This window comes from Miniopterus schreibersii, assembly GCF_964146895.1.
Source record: "Miniopterus schreibersii genome assembly, chromosome: 5".
NCBI classification, from domain to species: Eukaryota; Metazoa; Chordata; class Mammalia; order Chiroptera; family Miniopteridae; genus Miniopterus; species Miniopterus schreibersii.
This window is the reverse complement of record NC_138106.1, coordinates 10,671,703-10,689,856: the sequence shown is the minus strand read 5'-3', so window position 1 is coordinate 10,689,856 and position 18,154 is coordinate 10,671,703. Positions and strand designations below refer to the sequence as shown.

The 18,154-nt window shown below is 42.6% G+C and overlaps 1 protein-coding gene across 8 annotated transcripts in view; it reads right to left on the bottom strand.

Annotated features, from left to right (window-relative positions):
- The window catches only part of APP (amyloid beta precursor protein), a 192,032-nt gene extending 174,989 nt beyond the window's left edge, over positions 1–17,043 (bottom strand). For 4 of the 8 annotated variants that reach the window (XM_081137579.1, XM_081137581.1, XM_081137582.1 and 1 more), the window contains exon 1: positions 16,782–16,980. In XM_081137579.1, the coding sequence (XP_080993705.1) occupies positions 16,782–16,838 (57 nt within the window). In that variant the 5' untranslated portion in view covers positions 16,839–16,980. Of the gene's footprint in view, positions 1–16,781 lie in introns of all 8 variants that reach the window. The other 4 variants (XM_081137584.1, XM_081137585.1, XM_081137586.1 and 1 more) reach the window with 2 other exon arrangements.
- Between the last annotated feature and the right edge of the window lie 1,111 nt (positions 17,044–18,154).

Sequence of the window (18,154 nt, the reverse complement as noted above, 5' to 3'; positions counted from 1 at the left end):
TAAAACAAGACAATAATAGATAATAAAGCTGGTAATAAGTTTATAATTTCTGGGGCTGGGTGACAGGTACCTGGTGATTCATCACACTATTCTCTTTTGTATATGTTTTAATTTTTTTCATAGTAAAAGTTTTTAAAGTGCTCTGCTCAATTTTTCTCTTAAGATGTTCATATTTAGCATTTCTGAGTTATAAGAAGGCTTTGTGGAATAAAGAAATTTGCTCTTTTTTACGGACTCTATAAATAACCACCCAGCTTCTTTCTGGGGACAGACAGCTCAATACTATTTACCCATAATCCACCTTCCCCCCCCCATATGGAAAACCACCTTAATGCTGCACTAATTTCTAATACACATACAAATCTATTTCAAGATGTCCATTCTGTCCCATGGGCTTGTCTTTGCGTGTGCTATGCACTTTTAATTTCTATACCTTTCCATTTTCTTTTAGATTTCTTTTTCTGCTTATTCTTACCTATTGATTTGACCACATGACTTTAAAACAATTGTGTTAATTTTCATAAGTGTCTATTATACTTATAAGCATCCCTCCTTCTATTGCTGCCTCCCCAGAATACTGTAGCTTGGTTTTTTTCTTTTATGTCAGTATATTTTCGTGTTCCTACCCAGGGCGTCACCTGTCACATTCTGACTCTGAATTCACTTGACACACTGCTAGTGCACAAATGTTAACTAATTCTTTTCTCTGAGTAAAAATTTTTTATTTAGTTATTGTGAAAGATAAAACTGCCAGAACAGACTGTTATAACATCTGAACACTGCCATTTATATAAATCTTATTTTTATAAATAAGCACCTGACCAGAAACTCAGTAAAGGAGCGTGTCATAATCAGCCTGAGGCAAAGGGTTTTAAATAGAGTGCACTAATTGGAGTCATAAGCATTTTAGTTTTACTTTATCGGTCTACAGCTTCATAGGAAGATGTGAATTCTTAAAAGAGACAAGTATCTTTCATGTGGCTTGATCAATTTATTAGAAATAACCAGCAGCGAGCATCTGTTTTCACAGAGCAACTGTTAAATTAATTCCTGTTAAATCGGCCTCAAAGCACTTGGCCCCAGCTACAGGATGTGGGTGTAACTGGATCGCACAGCCCGCACCTGATGGGGCCTCGCACATGCCAGGTCAGAAGGCACAAAGGGAGAAGAGGGAAAGTCTATCCTAGAATCCAGACATCAAAAACCCACCAGTCTTTTGGGTTTGTCTTGAAAAATTCAACCCCTCCCCATTCAGATTAACACCCCATCCTAAAATAAAACTTCCCCAACAAAAAACAGACTGCTGCATTCAATTCACCTTTTGTGAATTCATGAAATCACCAGAGGTCCAAGTTGAGTTTCTCCTGAATCTAATGTCAGAATGAGCTGAGTAGAATAATACACTGATATAATGTGACTAGAAGTGCCCATTTCTAATACACAGTCAATGCTACGTGTGAGGGGGACCAGGAGATGTCAGTCCAGTTTGCTACCATTTCAAGAAGCTTCTGCAGGTGCTAGAAACCACAGAAAGATCTCTGTTACCTCCTTCTCAGTCCCCTTTGATATGTGGTAAACAATCCCTTTGTTTTCAGAGGGGTTTGCAGAGATCTTTGGAAGACAGCAGCTGGGAACTTGGTGGCTGTCTCCAGCAGGTCCAAGCAGCCAAAGCCCTAACTAGTGCAAGGTCATTGCTGAAAATGCCACGGAGGGGCAGAGCTAGGAGGCGCCAGCCGTGGACAAGCTGGAGAGCTGCCGCCTGGATACACATTCTTTAGATTCCTTTCCAAGCGGTTTTCCTTCTGGTCCAAAGATATTTTAAACCTTAACAACCAGACTACAGAGTTTACGTAGAATTTTAAATGTCATTCCTGTTTTCAGATATATAAAAAAAAATGTTACTGATGAAATGTTGAGATGCTAAAGCCTTCCAGCCATCTGGTAACACTGAAATGTCCCCACCCTAAGCATTTTCACAGGGGTCAAGGTCAGTTCTGAAGGGTACACAAGGGTCGACAGTTCAGAAGGGTCCCAGAAGGGATATTTCAAAAAGGCTTAAAATGAAAATAAAAGCCATTTTTCACTCAGGGCCTACTATGGGCCAAGCTCTGATCTTTGTGTGTTACTCTTAATTCAATTTTTCTCCCAACCAATCTATTTACAGATACTTTGCAGATGTGGAAATGTAGGTTAGGGAAGTTAAGTCATTTTCCTGTGGTTATAACTCCAGTTATTGTGATATTGTGAGTCAAATCCACGGTCTGGGTGACTCCAACATTTACAGTCTGGATTATTTTATTGGGGGTTGAGAGAAAGGAAAGGAATGGGATTGGGAAGGAAGGAGTTTTCGTGGAAAAGGGAAGGCACCATGAAGGCGAGGTTGGAGGGAGGCAGGGCAGCCAGGAACTGAAGCCCAGTTTGGTCTAATTTCTTATCAAGCAGCCACTGCAATGACTTGCTTCCTCAAGGAGGGAATTGCCCAGTCCAAGAGGAAACACTGGCCAACTCCACCCATCCTTCCACGCTGCTAGAGGCTGGGAAGCTGAATGGGAAGCTAAGAGGCAATGAAGACAACGTTTGAAGCTGGTTTGTGAGCTGTCTCCCAGAAGACACTTCACCAGCTTGATGCATGAAACGTGGAAAACAGGAGATACCTTATGGGCTGTTGAGGATTATTCGAGAAACACTTCCCACAGCACCTGGCTCTTAGAAAGAACTATATACCTGATTACTATTATTATTATCACAAAAGCCAAGAAAGCGTCTATTTTTACATCTGCCAGAAATAGAGGCATTTATTCCAGAACTAACAAATCACAATATGACATGAGTGACTGCCAAGTTTCTAATGCAAGTTCTTTTGGTTGCGACCAAAAAACCCCCACAGCAAACCTAAAATAACTGTAAGACAGTATTTCTCCCTGTCTTAAAATTCTAGAATACATGGACAAAGATGAATTATTATATACTCTAAGAGTTCTTTGAAATGTTTACAATACAGAATGTCTTCCATAAATTTCTCTTGATGAAGACATGCCCTCTTCTCCATGACTCAGTATATTCAGAATGGATATATTTACCATTAGTGATAATAAATGATTCATCAAGGTGAAATGTCACAGATAAATTATGTACACATAATTGGCGGGATGATTGTAACAGTTCATGTACTTTCTCAGACACCCCAGCATGCTCCCCCCTCAGCCTTCGCATTTACTGTTCCTTCCAGCCTGAATACTTAAGGGAAAGGGGAAAAAGGCTTTCCTCTGCCCTCTTAGGCTCAGAACTGGGGTCATGCAAATTAAACTTACAAACGATAGATCAACAAGTGAAAACATACAAATTTTATTTCATGTTAATATTTCTACCTGGGGGTGTGGGAAAGGAGCTTTTCAGAAAAGAAATGAAAACCCTAAAGAAGCAGTTAGGCCTGAAAGCTTGTATCTCATTTTAACAAAGAGTAGTAAATTGTCTTATGGATACTATCTTCTCTAAAACCTATGATTCTTTTCCTAGACAATAAATTGAGGTAGCCCTTGCACAGCCACACTGTCCAATATGGTAGCCACTAACCACATGGGTACTTGAAATGTGGCTGGTCTGAATTAAATTATTCTCTATGAGTAAAATTTTGAAGACATAAAATGAAGAAAAAAAAAAAAAGAATTACTGGGTACCATAAAACATTAAATTAATTTAACCTGTTTCTTTTACTCTTTTGTGTGGCTACTAGAAAATTTTAAATTACATTCGTGGTCCCATTATACTTTTATTGGACAGCATTGCTTTCTAGTCAGGCCCAAGCATTTAACTGAAGCCCAGAGGAATTCTGAGAAAAAATGACATCTGAATAGAACAATGCCATTCCCTGGCTCTTCACCACTGGGCCTTGGAGCTTATCATTTCTATAAAATACTTATAAGTGGCTGTTTTAAAGCCATGCTTTTGTTCTTATTTTACTCATCAGCAATGAATTAATAGCAAACAACACTGGGCCCAAAAATAATATCGCTTCATTTACTCTAGGGCTAAATCTTAATTATCAACTACAGGCTTTAAGCATAATCCTAAATGGATTTATCTTTACACAGGCACTTGTATCCTGTTTTCAGTTTCCTTTAAAACGAATATATATTTAAAATAATAATTTAGTTTACTTCATAAAGATGATTACAATCTTCTTAAAAAATAAGTCCCATTTAAATTTAATAGGAACAACTAAAATGAACTTACATGGATGGACCACATATCACTGATATCTAATTAAAAACATTTCCACTAATTATTACAATCTGTATCAATTTATTTAATGTACTTTAAATGATCAGAGAAACAGAGATGGTTTGAAGAGAGCCTGTATACTTAGAAACAATTGAACAGAGCCAATAAAATATTTATAAGAGTCAGGTAAGTCGAGAGTGAATACGCAAGTATTCTTCACTGAACATATTCTTGGACTGCCAACGTTTTCAATTAGGTGTTCTTAAATAAGGCATACCTCTAATTGCCTATAAAATCAACTACCAAAGTCAATAAAGCCAGCTAACTCTGCAATGAGAGCCAACCAAAGGCACACCCATTTCAAATTGGTCTTAAATTATGGCCAGTAATTATGTCGAATATTTTCACATATAAAAACATAGAACAGAATTCAGAATAAAATATATGTTCTTAGGGGAAACCTTTTTTGAGTTTATCAAATTATATAGATTATATGACCACTGGAAAATTATGCAGGAATTAAAAAACACAACTTTCTTATATTTTCAAATTTTATCTAATATAATTTTTAAAATTTACAAACTTCCATGATGTAATTATTACTCTTTTTATGGGGGAAAAAGTATAATTTCAAAATATGACCATGGTAATAGAAGAGATAGATACAGTCACACAAACATTGGCTACTCTCTCTCATTCTCTATCAACACCTGTTCCAGACACAAATTGTCATCTGTTTTTCTGAAGGCAGTATTTAAAAGTGAGGAGATAAAATATTTTCTCGATACTTAAAAATAAAAAGAAATGCCAACATTTAAGATGATCAAACTTGAACTAAGCTTTTGATTACCCTTAGAATAAAGGATTCAAAAGGAAATATTCAGAAAAAAACCAAGAGCAGTTTTTGAGGAACCATGATAATTCAGACATTCCCTTGATAGAATCGTGTGCAATATGTCAAACTATTGGGACATATTTTAAATAAATCTTTAGGTACTATAAACTCCAAACACTCCCGAATGTAGGTGATTATATCAAGCCTGCTCAGGACTCTAGGCTTTTCCCACATCTTTATTTCATCACATACTTCCTGGTAAATATCTTCATTTGACCACTTCTAGAATAATTTAAATAAAGAAAGTAGGTAAGTAATAACTTTTAAAATGGCAGTCCCAATTTGACTGATGTAAATATATTAAGGTTCAATTTCTTCTTTACCCTATTTCTTTCCACTTTTTTTTTTATTGTTGAAAGTATTACAGATGTTCCCCACACTGACCACATAAATGGATCTGAGAGGCTATGCAGCAAAGAAGCTGAACATGGAGGCAAATCTAGCTCACAACAGATTCTCAGTGTCATGTTTTTCTTAAAACCTCAAAGTTTGCTTTATCTACTATTCCCTTCAAAGAACAAGCACAACAAAGTTGCTTCAGGGACGCCTCAAGATCGAATGAATGATAGCACACGAGCAGCGAGAATAAACTGCCACTATCCACAGAGCCAGTGGAATTATTCCTTTCCCATCACTCTGGTTGGAAGCATTTCCCAGAAACACAAGACTAAACCATCTTGGAAACAATGGGACAGGGTAAAGCTCAGCTCTTAGGTGTTCCTGCCATAAAAATAAAAAAGCATTCCCCATCTCCTCCTCCACCACTCCCCAAAGACGTGATTCCTACATGCTTCGCTAGCAAAGTGGACAAATCCCAAACACCTACTGTAATTATTCATGAGGAATCCTCCCTTCAGTTTCGTTCAGAGTGGTCCCTCTGCCCATTTTCCTCTATAGCCCAGAATGCCAGCGGTCACCTGAAATCCTCCCTCTCTTTCACCCTTTAAGAGAACCTGGAATGTATTCCTGGTGGCAATGCTCCCAGCTCACAGACCACACGGACCAGCCTCCCTTGCAGCTAGGTGCTACCATCCTGCTAATGAGATTAAGCAGACACTGAGAACTTCTGCAAAGGCTCCTAGGCCTAACTGACTGAACCGCTCCCATCAATGGCTACCTCATTGTAGGAACACTTAACAGTACCCCACTGCTGGAAAAATGAAGCTCAAACTCATGAAGACATTCAGAGCTCTGAATCATCTACAGTCCATACCATCTCTGCCACCCACATTTTCACAGCTTCCCACTTTGAATCTCTATATCCTCACTGTTTCTTCTGTCTGGAAGCCCTACCATGCTCCAGTTAACCTCCACCCAGCCTTGAAAACCAGTTCAAACGCTGCCTGCCTTCTCTATGGAGACTTGCACATTCTTCCATTGTTGCCTTTGGCGCACTGTGCCTAATTATTTCCGCATCTTTTTCTTCCTCCATCAGGTTACAAAACCCTTCAAGGTGCAAACTGAGTCACTGATTCTTTTACTTACAGCCCTACCTACATACCAGGGCTCCCGTAACTGAAACACAGAAGGCATCCAGCACATGTCCATAAAATAAATGAAGTTTTTTAAAAATTCAAGGTAAAGGGGAGAAAAATACAGTGCGATGAATTAATAATAATAAAAAAGCATACACACAATGGAGTATACAGATGTTGTAATTTGAAGTTCTACACCTGAAATTTATATAATGTTATTAACCAATGTTATCCAGATAGGTTTAGTGAAAAAAACCTGTAACTCTAAATCAGTGTCAGTACCACAGAAGTGAATCACAAGTGCCCTGAGCATTCTTGGAATAGAGACAGAACAGCGGAATACGTAATTCAAACATCCAATTAAACATCCTTCACTAAACCTTCCCCTGGTCTGCGAACAGAATAATCGATCTATGGGCTTGGGTTTATGTTTTACGTGTTCTACTCTGACATGAATGAGCAAACAAGCAATGATGTCATGTGTCAGATTCTTTTAAAAGTAGAAATAATTTAGCACACTGTAATAAACCCTTAGAATACTGCTTTAACCAGTGTCTTTTTTCCTCTCCAAGGTAAACAACTATACTAACGTTTTTTCTCTCATTTCTTTATTGGCTATTTATGAAATCAGTAACTACAACTACTAACGCACACAAAAGAAATGTTCCAAACAATTCCCATCGGTGTCCTTACGACATGACCCAGGAAATTTGCAAGGATACAAATTTGACCTTCTAGTCCAGCTCAGCTAAGTGAAGTGAGATATTCAAATGACAAACACAGTCAAGGAAAGGAACTGCTTGGGAACAAGATAGGTCTGCACCCTATCTTGTTTACTAAGTATGCCAGCAAATTCATTATCTTTGTCCTGGATGTCTCGAATGGCCATGCTGATAAGTTACTCGGTCCCCAGTTCCCGGGATGTGCACTGTCTTAATGACATCTCTACATAGCAGCCTTTGCTTCTATTCTGTTTCAGCCATCAGGTCACACGGCCACCCTCAGAGGATTTCCTACTCTCATACTTCACTGAACAAGTACGCAATGATCCCAAAGCTGCAATTTTGTCACAAGTGGACTCTTGAAAGCAGAGTCCTTCCCAATTCCTCACACTAATAGCAATGTGTGAACTACCTTCACATTCAGACACACTATCGGTTAGCCAACAACTATAGGATTTTAAAAACTGACTTAACTTTTTATCGCATTTACGTTTTCTGGATTTTGTGGTGTAAGAGGATCTGACACAATACAAGACATCAAAAACAAGCCTGAGAAAACACTAGCAAGATACAAGGCTAATCATAATGACAGCTGTTAGGTTTTCAATGCCTGTCAAGTTAATAGCATACAGGGCACTGGCTTCAAACCTTTGAACTTGAAAGGGACCATTCTTTTTGAGAATAGAAGTAACAGAATTCAATTTTTTTCTTTAAGGTCCAATTTTGACCCTAGTTCACACCAAAGTAAAAGGTAAATATTAGCTGTAAAGTGGCAAAAAAGTAGCAAACTAAAAAAAACATAATGATAATGAAAATTTCATTTTGATGGCCATTCAGTTTAAATCCAATACACAATATTTTCTTTCCAAAACCCACTATCTACTATTTATTCAAACAAAATCAGTTCTCGGCACCCTCAACTGAAAGCGTCTCAGTCAGTTAGAGGATTGATGAAATACTTCAAGAATGAGGCATTTCTTTGCTGGACCAATTTCCGAAGTAAAAAGTTGCAAATCACTGATCATTATTAAGTTATTGACGGTATTTATGACACCTTTACACAATAAAATGTTCTAGAAATGCATGAAAAACGAATCTTATTTAAAAGACTTTAATTTCCTCTCTGAGCTTGGAGTTAGGTGTCATTCACAATGTTTTTAAACATGTTCTGTGAACTCAACTTTCAAGAATCAAGCGTATACTTTATCACCACAATGAAAAATCACTAGAGTGCTCACTGAAAGTATTTATGGAAAATTTAGTAAATGTAAGACGTTGTGGTAAGTGATAAAGCAAATTATAGGAAACAGTTTGTGATCACAATCAATATTAACTTCTCTCCCTCACCATTTTTGTATTTAATATTGAACCATTTCAAGGTAGATCCCCTGTCCCCAGTTAACATATAGTTTTCCCTTCTAGGTATCTAAGTTTACATTTGGGTGGTGACCAGACCAGAGGCCTCTCCTGTAACACCACATAAAATATCACACCCACCATAGGCTTCCACATAGCACACCCCTTACCCAAATTAATATTTTCTTTTTTTCTTTTTTCTTTTTTTCAATATATCTTTATTGATCTCAGAGAGAGAAAAGGAGAGGGAGAGAGAGATAGAAACACCAATGATGAGAGAGTCATTGATCGGCTGCAGCCTGCAACCCAGGCATGTGCCCTGACCGGGAATCGAACCCCAATTGCCTGGATCCTAGGTCGACGCTCAACCGTTGAGCCACGCCCGGCAGGGCCCAACTTACTCTTTTCCAAGCCCCCCCACGACTTCCTGTTTATTTTGTCTGCCCCTCGCTGTACTGTATGCTCCCATAAGGGGAGGGAACCTAAGAAATATCTGTAAAATGAAGGAAGAAATTTCCTTCACGGGGTGTGCCCATAAGAATCTAGGTTTCTCTGCGTATAAAAACAAGCTGGTAATTTTTCTATAGAAACTTGATTTTAATTTTAAATTGTTAATTCATTTAATATGTAAGTGTCTGTGAATACATTATTCTTAGAATGGTTAGTATTCATATTTGCAAGTTTTTATGGGAGTTTCTTAAGTTAAGAACTCACCATTTATATTTTCAAACCAATATACCACAATGACAGAACTGTATTTGTTTTAAAGAAAGCATACTATGCAATTAAGCATCAGTATTGGGAATATTTGCTCTCAAGTACCACTCTTCATATGACAGGTTTTAATGTTAGTCTCTGAAGAGTTAAGCTACAATTTAAAAAATAATTACATCAGTTTTAAAGGCTCAACCTTCAAAGTAAATGCAGATTTTTTTAGAAAGATGGAAAAAAATCAATAAATATGGTTAAGAAATAGTGCCCATCTACCTTTGTCATGTGAGCCTATTAATTCCTTTATAAAATAACTGAGTGGTTACTTATAAAAACAATTATGCTTTTGAAAATTCATCCAATAGGAAGAACAGATATAAAAATGTCCGTTTTTTGATTAATCAAGCCTCAAACACTATTATTTTCTTTATTTTGAATTAAAAATAAAAATTATGTTGCTTCATTAATTTTACTGTAATCAAGCACGTGCAGACATGCAAAAATTAAACCAATGAGTTTGTAGTAACTGAGGGTATGAGGTCAGGCGTAAACTCCACAAATCTAGCTCACGTGAGGGGGATTAAACCTCTTGTTTTTCTTCCAATAAAATGTCTCCATGGAGTCAAACTACATTACAGTCACAAAGGCTTTGAAACTGAACCAAGCGACAGGAGCAATAGCTCATTTCTTCACTTAACACAAATGACTGTCCTTGATACAGCTGATCACTTACTCTCAGAAGTATCCTCTAAGGCTGAAAAGCAAGTTTCCAGCCTCTGGGCTGCCTGATTCTTCCACAAAGACAGTTATGTGGGTTTCTACGGATGTGAATTGAGAGCGCAGGACAGATTACTAGATCCTTTAAGAAAGAGAATCAGGCAAAGAACAATTTCGTATCAGCAAAATAAATCGCCAAGAAAAAACTATTCTGGCTCAATCCAATGTCTCAGCTAAAACTCCTCTGAACTTGGGAATGAAAAAACAAAGAGGAAGACCATCTGGAAATTAAGAGACACAAACACTGTCTGGGGCCCATCGCTAATAAGACCTTCAGAGTTCTCGATGTTGTTCATCTACAAAAGGAGGCTTATTGTTCTGTTCACTTTCCTGACATACTGATCTTGCTTATACCTTACAGATACCTCACATCTCTGCTCACTGACATGTACATACATGTGGCTTGACAGCATCTCCTTCATTCCTCCCTGGATCCACTCTGGGCAGGATGATCATTCCAGACATGGCAGCAATAATTACAGCTTCCACCTGAGCCCACTTTTTTCAGTTGAGCAGGACGGTGATAACTGGTGCAACGAAAGCCCACATAGATTCCTTGGGACTTTGCTTACTGATTCTTCAACATGTGCATACTTTAACTACAGGAACAGCAATCTCCTGCACTTTTAAATACCCTTAGCCTAATTTTGAAATTGAGATTGAAAATCTCTTTTCTAACGAGTAAAATATGCTAATTTCACTATCAGGTCTTAGAGAGGCGATAGCCATCGTCTGACTAGTCGTACCACCCATTTTATTTTGAAAACGGATTTCTTACAGAAATGCTGCATTCTCAAGCAGTCCTACCCTGATGAAGATCATTCCAGGCTTCCATTCCAAGATCAAAAATCTTTCACTGGCACAGGAAATCTTCCACTTTTGCCCAGATTGGCAAAACTTGTTTATTCACTTTTCTAGAAAAGGTTTTGCTGAAAACTAAACCAAGCTTGTTCATAGCTCCATGCACACAGCTGGGAGTCAACTAATAGCCGAGTTAATAATCGAGCCAGCAATATTAAGACACGTGTGGCAAGCTGCCAGGGCACACACATTTAAAACGGGTCTTTCTCATTTGTGTAAAAACTCTATGCTTTTTCCACATTTACATGCTGTTTAAATTTTTCAATGAGCACGAATTACCTTAATGTTTTACAAAAAGCCAAGTGAAATATGAAATATACATAAATACTTAATAAGTAAAATTTTATAACATGTACTCTAAAAATTTTATCTGTGGCATGTCATTTTTTGAAATTTAAATCAAATTCATTTGTTCTTATAGAGAACAAACTGCCAGTTTCCTGTGATAGTCTTAGCTGGTAGTTAAGTGCACTAGGCAGTAAGTGAAAAATCATATAGGTTTTTGTAAACTTTCAATTATGTGAGACTTAAATCTATCCATCCATCTTACATCACCATCATCATTATATATAGTGTAATAACTAATACACAGTACTTACTAGATGCCATCACGTTACATTCATACAAACTCTTACACTGTCTCAAGTCTTTTACACATGTATTAACTCAATTATCCTCAACAACCATAAACATTATAATCCCCATTTTACAAGAAAAAAACTGAGACACAGCTAGCCCAAAGGCTGCTCAAAAGGGACAGAGCCAAAATTTAAGTAAACCCAGGCGATCTTGCCCTAATCCAGGGTCTTGATCAGTGTGGGCTGCTACCTTCCCTGGATAGGTGAGAACCTCAGACTCAGACATCTCACTGGTCCTGAAATCAACAAGACAAATGGAACAATTCCACACTTTCCATAGAGCTGGGCTTTTAGAAACCTCTCATCTTTCCCATTTTAACCACTACCTTCTTTCTTAAAACACTATAATCCTAGCAAAGTTCAAGCTAAATCTGTATTGCATGTTTGTTTGTTTTTTTAAATGCAGCCACATAAACTAAATCTAAATAAAATGCCATCTTAGCTCCCTTGTGCAAGCTAAGATTTCACACATGGGAACCTGAATCCTCTGTATCAATCAAGCATCACTTTTTTATAATTGATGAACATGTCCAGGCTCCCCCTCACCCAGTGAATTTGCTTTAATCCTAAAGCAGTCATTCTAATCCAGTTTTTGGTGGAGCTCTGCTTCTAAAAAGGTACCAGTAAAGCATATCTATTAGAATTAAGCTGAAGAAAAAAATTCACCAAATATTTTTTCAAAGAAAAACACTAGTGTCCTCACTGAAACGGTTATTTCTTAAGCTATCCTCAATAAACTGAAGACATGGTTACATAACATTTCCCTCTTCACTACGGTTTCCATTTGGTGGAGCTCTACCAAATGCAGTTTGAGAGTTCAGCTACTGTTTGCTTTTCCTTTTAAAACAAACAAACAAAAAGTAACAGATATCTGTATTGCTTAAACCTGCCACTTGTTCAGGGGGGCTGTGCATTCCTTCAACTTAGCTTCCTCCACCTGCCACCCCTCGGTCTTCCTCCAGCCACTCAAGGGTTTGCAGATGAGAGTACTTAGCATCAATCCGACTCCACACATTTGTCTGGGAACCCACTATGAGAAGGAAACCATTTCATAGTCGGGTCAAACACAGACAGGTAGAAAATCACCAACAAGAACCAAAAAAACAACCAAAGCTGTCTCTTCCACCTTCCTGGTTGCTGCCCAGGGAACCCCTTTTTGCATTATGCCCTCCCTGACCAATGTCTTACTGAAGATACAGGGCTCTCGGATCCTGCTTTTCAGCTCCTTCCTTTCGACCTCTCAGTTGCCCACTCCTCTCCAGAATGTTCCCCCTCCCACCTTTCCTCTAGGTCTCAGGCTCTGTCATAGCTCACGAACATACATTTATAATGATTTCTGTATTGTCTGTCCTCTCCACCAGACTGGAAGCTTCATGAAGGAAAAGGCTGTTTTGTCCATCAGAGTATACCCTCAGAGCCGGACAGGACTTGGCCCAAAAAGAGTACCAATAAAAATGCCCCCACTAATAAGTAGATGGAGAGGTTAATGAAATCAACCTCCACACTTGCTAATCTTTCATGGTTTAAGAGCCTCATCTGGGCCTGGCAGGGTCTCAGCCAGGCACAGGGAAATGAAAGGTGAAGACAGAGGCCCCACCCAGGCCCTCAGGTGAGAGAGAGAGTGTGTGAGTGTGTCTGTCTGGGAGGGGAAAAGTAGGAGAGGCATGTAAACAATTACTGTAAAATGACCTGACTTCCACTCCCCAGATGCGCATACAAACCTGGCTGAAAATGAACTAGTAGAGAATTCTCCACGGTTATCTCATCCTATTGCTGCTGCTTCATTCTTTATACACAGGTTTAAACTGCCAACGCTTTTACTGAGAGCCCCACTTAATCTGTACTTTCCTCCTGGTACTTAACACTTTCTATTTTCTTTTATAATCATATGCCTGACTTATTTACTTTGCAAAGTTCCTGGGAGTTGGAGTGAGGGTGGGAAGACATGAGGTGTATACAAATTAAACCTTACCTCGTGGAGCTTTGCATCTAAAGCAAACTGGTAAGGTTTATCTTTACATACCAAAATTGATATAGGGAGGCAGAGAGCAAAGAATGCACTAATGATCGATGCTTTGTAAGCTCTTAAGGTAATACTTGTCCCCACCTAGGTCACATTTGCACAAACAGGATGCACATGTCTACTGAAATTGATTACACTTCTTCAGTGGTAGTTTAGTGGTCACATAAAAGGCACATAATAGAAATGCTTATTCCTAGAATGACTGACAACATTCATCTTCACACAAATATCTGTATAGAAGTCTCCCGTGTGCCATAAACAGCAACATAACATAGGGGGATCCTCCAGCAACAAGGAGAAAGCCTTATCCATAGACTCAACCTGTTTTCCTTGAAACAAATATTCAATGGATCACATTTTTTTTCAATTGGCTATTCCTAATTTAACCTTGTTACCTACTGGGCTGCAGGTTCCTTTTTGTTTCCGCAATCAGAACCAGAGATCCTCAGTCCCTCTGCAGTACTTCTCTGTAGTACTAATAGCATCGCAACTGCCATCAGACGCCTCTGCTGGGTAGGGTGACAGGAGGGAAGCTTTTGTGCCCTGCTAGTGATCATGGTCCCCACTGATTAGCAAGAAACTCCTTATAGATCACCATCAAACCTTGGCTTCACTATTTTGTGTGTAGGCGTCTGCCTTTCAGGCCGCACTCCTCAGTATGGATAGGATTCTACAATCTATGAATTAGCACCACTATCATAGCAGATAATTGTGATTAGATTACCCCCCCCAATATAGGAAAATAAAATAAAAATTTAAGGAGAAGCAAGTTAAAGGAATAAATGTCGGAGCTTTTACAACTCATCCTCTCTGGATACACCAGGCAAAATCATTAACCTATGTAATAACGCTTCCACCAAAAGCAGAGTTCCATTATCACTGCCCTTACTGGAGTCTTTATAAGAGACACCTGCAGCAGACCTGTTTTCTAAGCCCTACAAAGGACAGTCAAGTCATAATTACATCTTTTCAGTAGACACAGATACAGCTGGATAAGCCCCCTTCAGACCTCATTAGAGTGAATTACACACTCTTCCACCAACGCTGCGAAAAATGGAATCTCACCTCCACTCTTTGAAAGAGGTAACAATAGCCAGAGAAAATGTCCAAAAGGATGGCAGAAAAAGCAAAGAAATGCATTCCAAAGGCCAAAAAACAAACTGAATCATATTTGCCTACACGCTCTTTTTATACAGAAAAAAAATGCTTGCTCAGAAAAGTTACATATTTGTCAAAAGCTTCAAATATAAAGGTTATGATATGAGTTAATTACTGTATTATCACTTTATTTGCTTTTTAAAATGTAGTAAATCAAGAAAAAAAGTAATTGTAGGAGTAAATTTAAGTCATCGGAGAAATGAGAGTTCCCTTAATTAAATTCATTTTTAAAAAATATATGGAAAACTAGATTCTTTAACTCTTAAAAACAATTTATCTTAACTAGCCCTATGCCACTTCCTGAGCCACTTGTAGGTAAAAGACAGAAAGGGGGGAAAGTTCAATGACCCCGTCAATTAGGGACTAAAAAACTGTAAGGGTGTGATAGTCTGTACAGTCTCAGTGAAATTACAGAAAAACACTTGTCCGGAAATCGTATTTTTGGAAAATTACCATGAGGTAGGGGAAGAGGAGGGGGTGGGGCGCGGGGAGGGGCGCTTGCAAAATGGTAAATGCCGAACGGGACCCCACCGAGGGGAACTACGACCCCCTCTGCCCGACTGGCACGCAAACAACTTCTAAGCATCTTTAGATGAAAAGAAAAACAGTCGTTTTGCACGAGCGCCGGCTGAAGGTTCGCGAGTGGGATGAATGGGGAAGACTTGTTATACACCTAGCGGTGGGAGGCTTTCACCAGGCTGCAGCCTCCACACAGCTTTTCTTTGCTGCACTGCAGAGGCGCCATCTTCTCCGTCTTAATCTTCACTCAATTCAGTCCTTTTATCTGCACCCTACAAAAAAAGCCTGGGAGCACCCTCCCCAGCAGCCCGCGCCCCCCGGGGCTGTGCACGCGAGGGCCGGGCGCTCCAGCGAGGAGGCCGCGCCGCGGGCAGACAAACGCCTCCTTTGCTGCACAGCAGGGGCGAGCTCGTGACTCCCGCACCGCCCGGGCCACTGCGCACCCCGCGCCCCGCGCGCTCCTCCCCGCGGACTTCACAGCCCAGCACGGAATGAGCGAGTCTCGGCGGCGACGGGTGGGAGGCGGAGGCGCCCCGAGCCCCGCCACCGCCGCCCCAGCAGCGCCCCTGCCCCCCCCGGACGGCCGCGCCGCGCCAGCTGCGGAGCCGGGGGAGCCTCGCAGGCGCGCCGACTCCCGCGGCTCGTCCCGCCGCGCCCCGGGCTGGCCGGGGCGGGGTGTCGCGGCTTTTGTTCCCGGGGACCTTCTCCCTCTCGCCGAGAAGCTGAAGGTGCGAGCGAACGCCCGAGGTGGGGGAAGGTGCGAGGTGGGTCTCCGACCCCTCCCCTCCCTCGAACTCAACACAAAAGGGAGACGCAGAAACGGGCAAAGTTTGCCTGCGGAAGGCGGCGCGCGACCCCCACGGGGGTCGCATTCGGGAGGCCGCCGAGAGCAGCCGCGGGGAGGAAGGCGGCGGGGAACGCGCAGGGGCGAGGTGGGGATGCGGAGGGAAGGTGAAACGGGGGGGGGCCGCTTCCCGAGCCGTCCCGACTCCTCCCCAGGGCCCGAGAGAAAGGGAAGGGCAGCGATTGCGCTCTGGGGACAGGATCCAGGGGCGCAGCGTTTTCGATTTTTACCCCACGTGCTCCACCTGGATGTCCCTCGCCTCCCCCGGTCCCAGCCCCCGGCCGCAGGGACAGAGTTAGGGTCTGAGCTCGGGATCGCCTCCTCTGCTCAACCCCGAGTGAAGGGACCCCGGGACCCCGACACTTCGCCCGCTCCCCCTCCGCCCGCTGGAGCGCGCGTCCCCCGGATAGGGCTGGGCCGGAGGCTGGGATGCGCAGGGCGACCGCAAGCGAGGGTGTTGGGTGCTGAGGGTAGAGGAGTCTTCTCGACTGCCCCCCCCTCCGGCTTCTCGGGATTAAAGACTTGGGGGGGGGCGGCTCCGCACCGTTCTCCCTCCCCCTATTCCGAAGGGCGGCACCCACCTCCAGAGCCCGAGCCGTCCAGGCGGCCAGTAGGATCAGTGCCAAACCGGGCAGCATCGCGACCCTGCGCGGGGCACCGAGTGCTCTGCTGTGGGAGTGCGGTCCGCCGCGCGCGCGCTCTGCCGGTGCCGCCGCCGCCGCCGTCCCCGTGGCTCCCGCGGTCGCGCTGCTCCGGGTGCTCTCGCCCGCTGCCGCCGAGGAAACTGGCGGAGCAGGAGCCGGGCTGCAGGGCTCGGAGCCCCGCGAGTCAGCTGATCCGGCCCACCCCGCCCGGCACCCGAGGGGGACCCCTAGCGGAGGCGCCGCGGCGCTGCGCGCGCTCCGGCCCGGAGCGCACACAGGTGCGGCGCCCCCGCGCCTCCCGCGCCCCGCGCGCCTCCGCCGCCGCCCGCGGCCGGGACCCCCGGGTAGGAGGAGGGGGAGTCCGGGGCCGGCGGAGGGACGGTGCGGGGGCGGGCAAGGTGAGTCGCAGGACGCCGGGCTCCGGGGAGTCGGGAGCGCTCCGCGCTCGCTCCCGCGAGCTTGACTCAGCCGAGCGCGCGGGCCTCTCGGGATGTCACGGGGCGGGCTGCTGCTGGGGTGCGTCTTTTTAGCCGCATTTCGATTTTCATCCGGGCCGGGAGAAGCGGGGGAGGCGTTTTAAAAAGAGAATGGGAACGAGATCAGTGTAAAGGAAATAGAATGTCGTCTTCGCTTGTTGAGAGAGCAAAAGCCTCATCTCCCCCCCCCCCCCCCCCCCCCCAGTCAAAAGCAGCCACAAGCAACCTGGAATTTCTATGTTTAGAACGAACCAAAGGAGAAAGGAGTCGGGCTGGTGAAGAGGCTGGCGACCCATTTACTTACCCTTGAAAAAAAGGTTTAAAAAATTTTTGTTGTTTATTTGTTGTGCGTTTTTTGTTTTGTTTGGGGGGGGGCGAGAGGGGGGTCTTAAGAGAAGAGGCCGGTCAGCAGGGATCCTTTTATTTCTTTTTCTTTGTCAGACAGGGATAGGACCTACATCAGCGATGGGGTGAAGTGAAAGTTAAGAGGGAGAGGGCCTGTAGAGATGATTCTTACTCGACCCCCATAACTAAGAACTTCTGACCTCAAACTTTGCCCTTGTTCTTTATTGTGTCTAGAATGACCTAGAATTGTCCATAGGTGTCCCCTCCTCTTGACCGGAAGGAGCATGGGTCACCAAGCCTCAGTCCACTGTGGGGCCAGTGGGAGGGAGTGTGTGAGGTCCTGGCTGGGCCAGGGGGGTGGTGACTTCCTGAGAAGTCAGCATTCACCTGCCAGCTTCCCTAAAGGCTCTTTTCATCTCCCCGCCCCCTCCAATCCTGACCCTTGGATTACCTTTTCCCCTGAGTGTCCTTGGAAAGTCCTCAACAAAT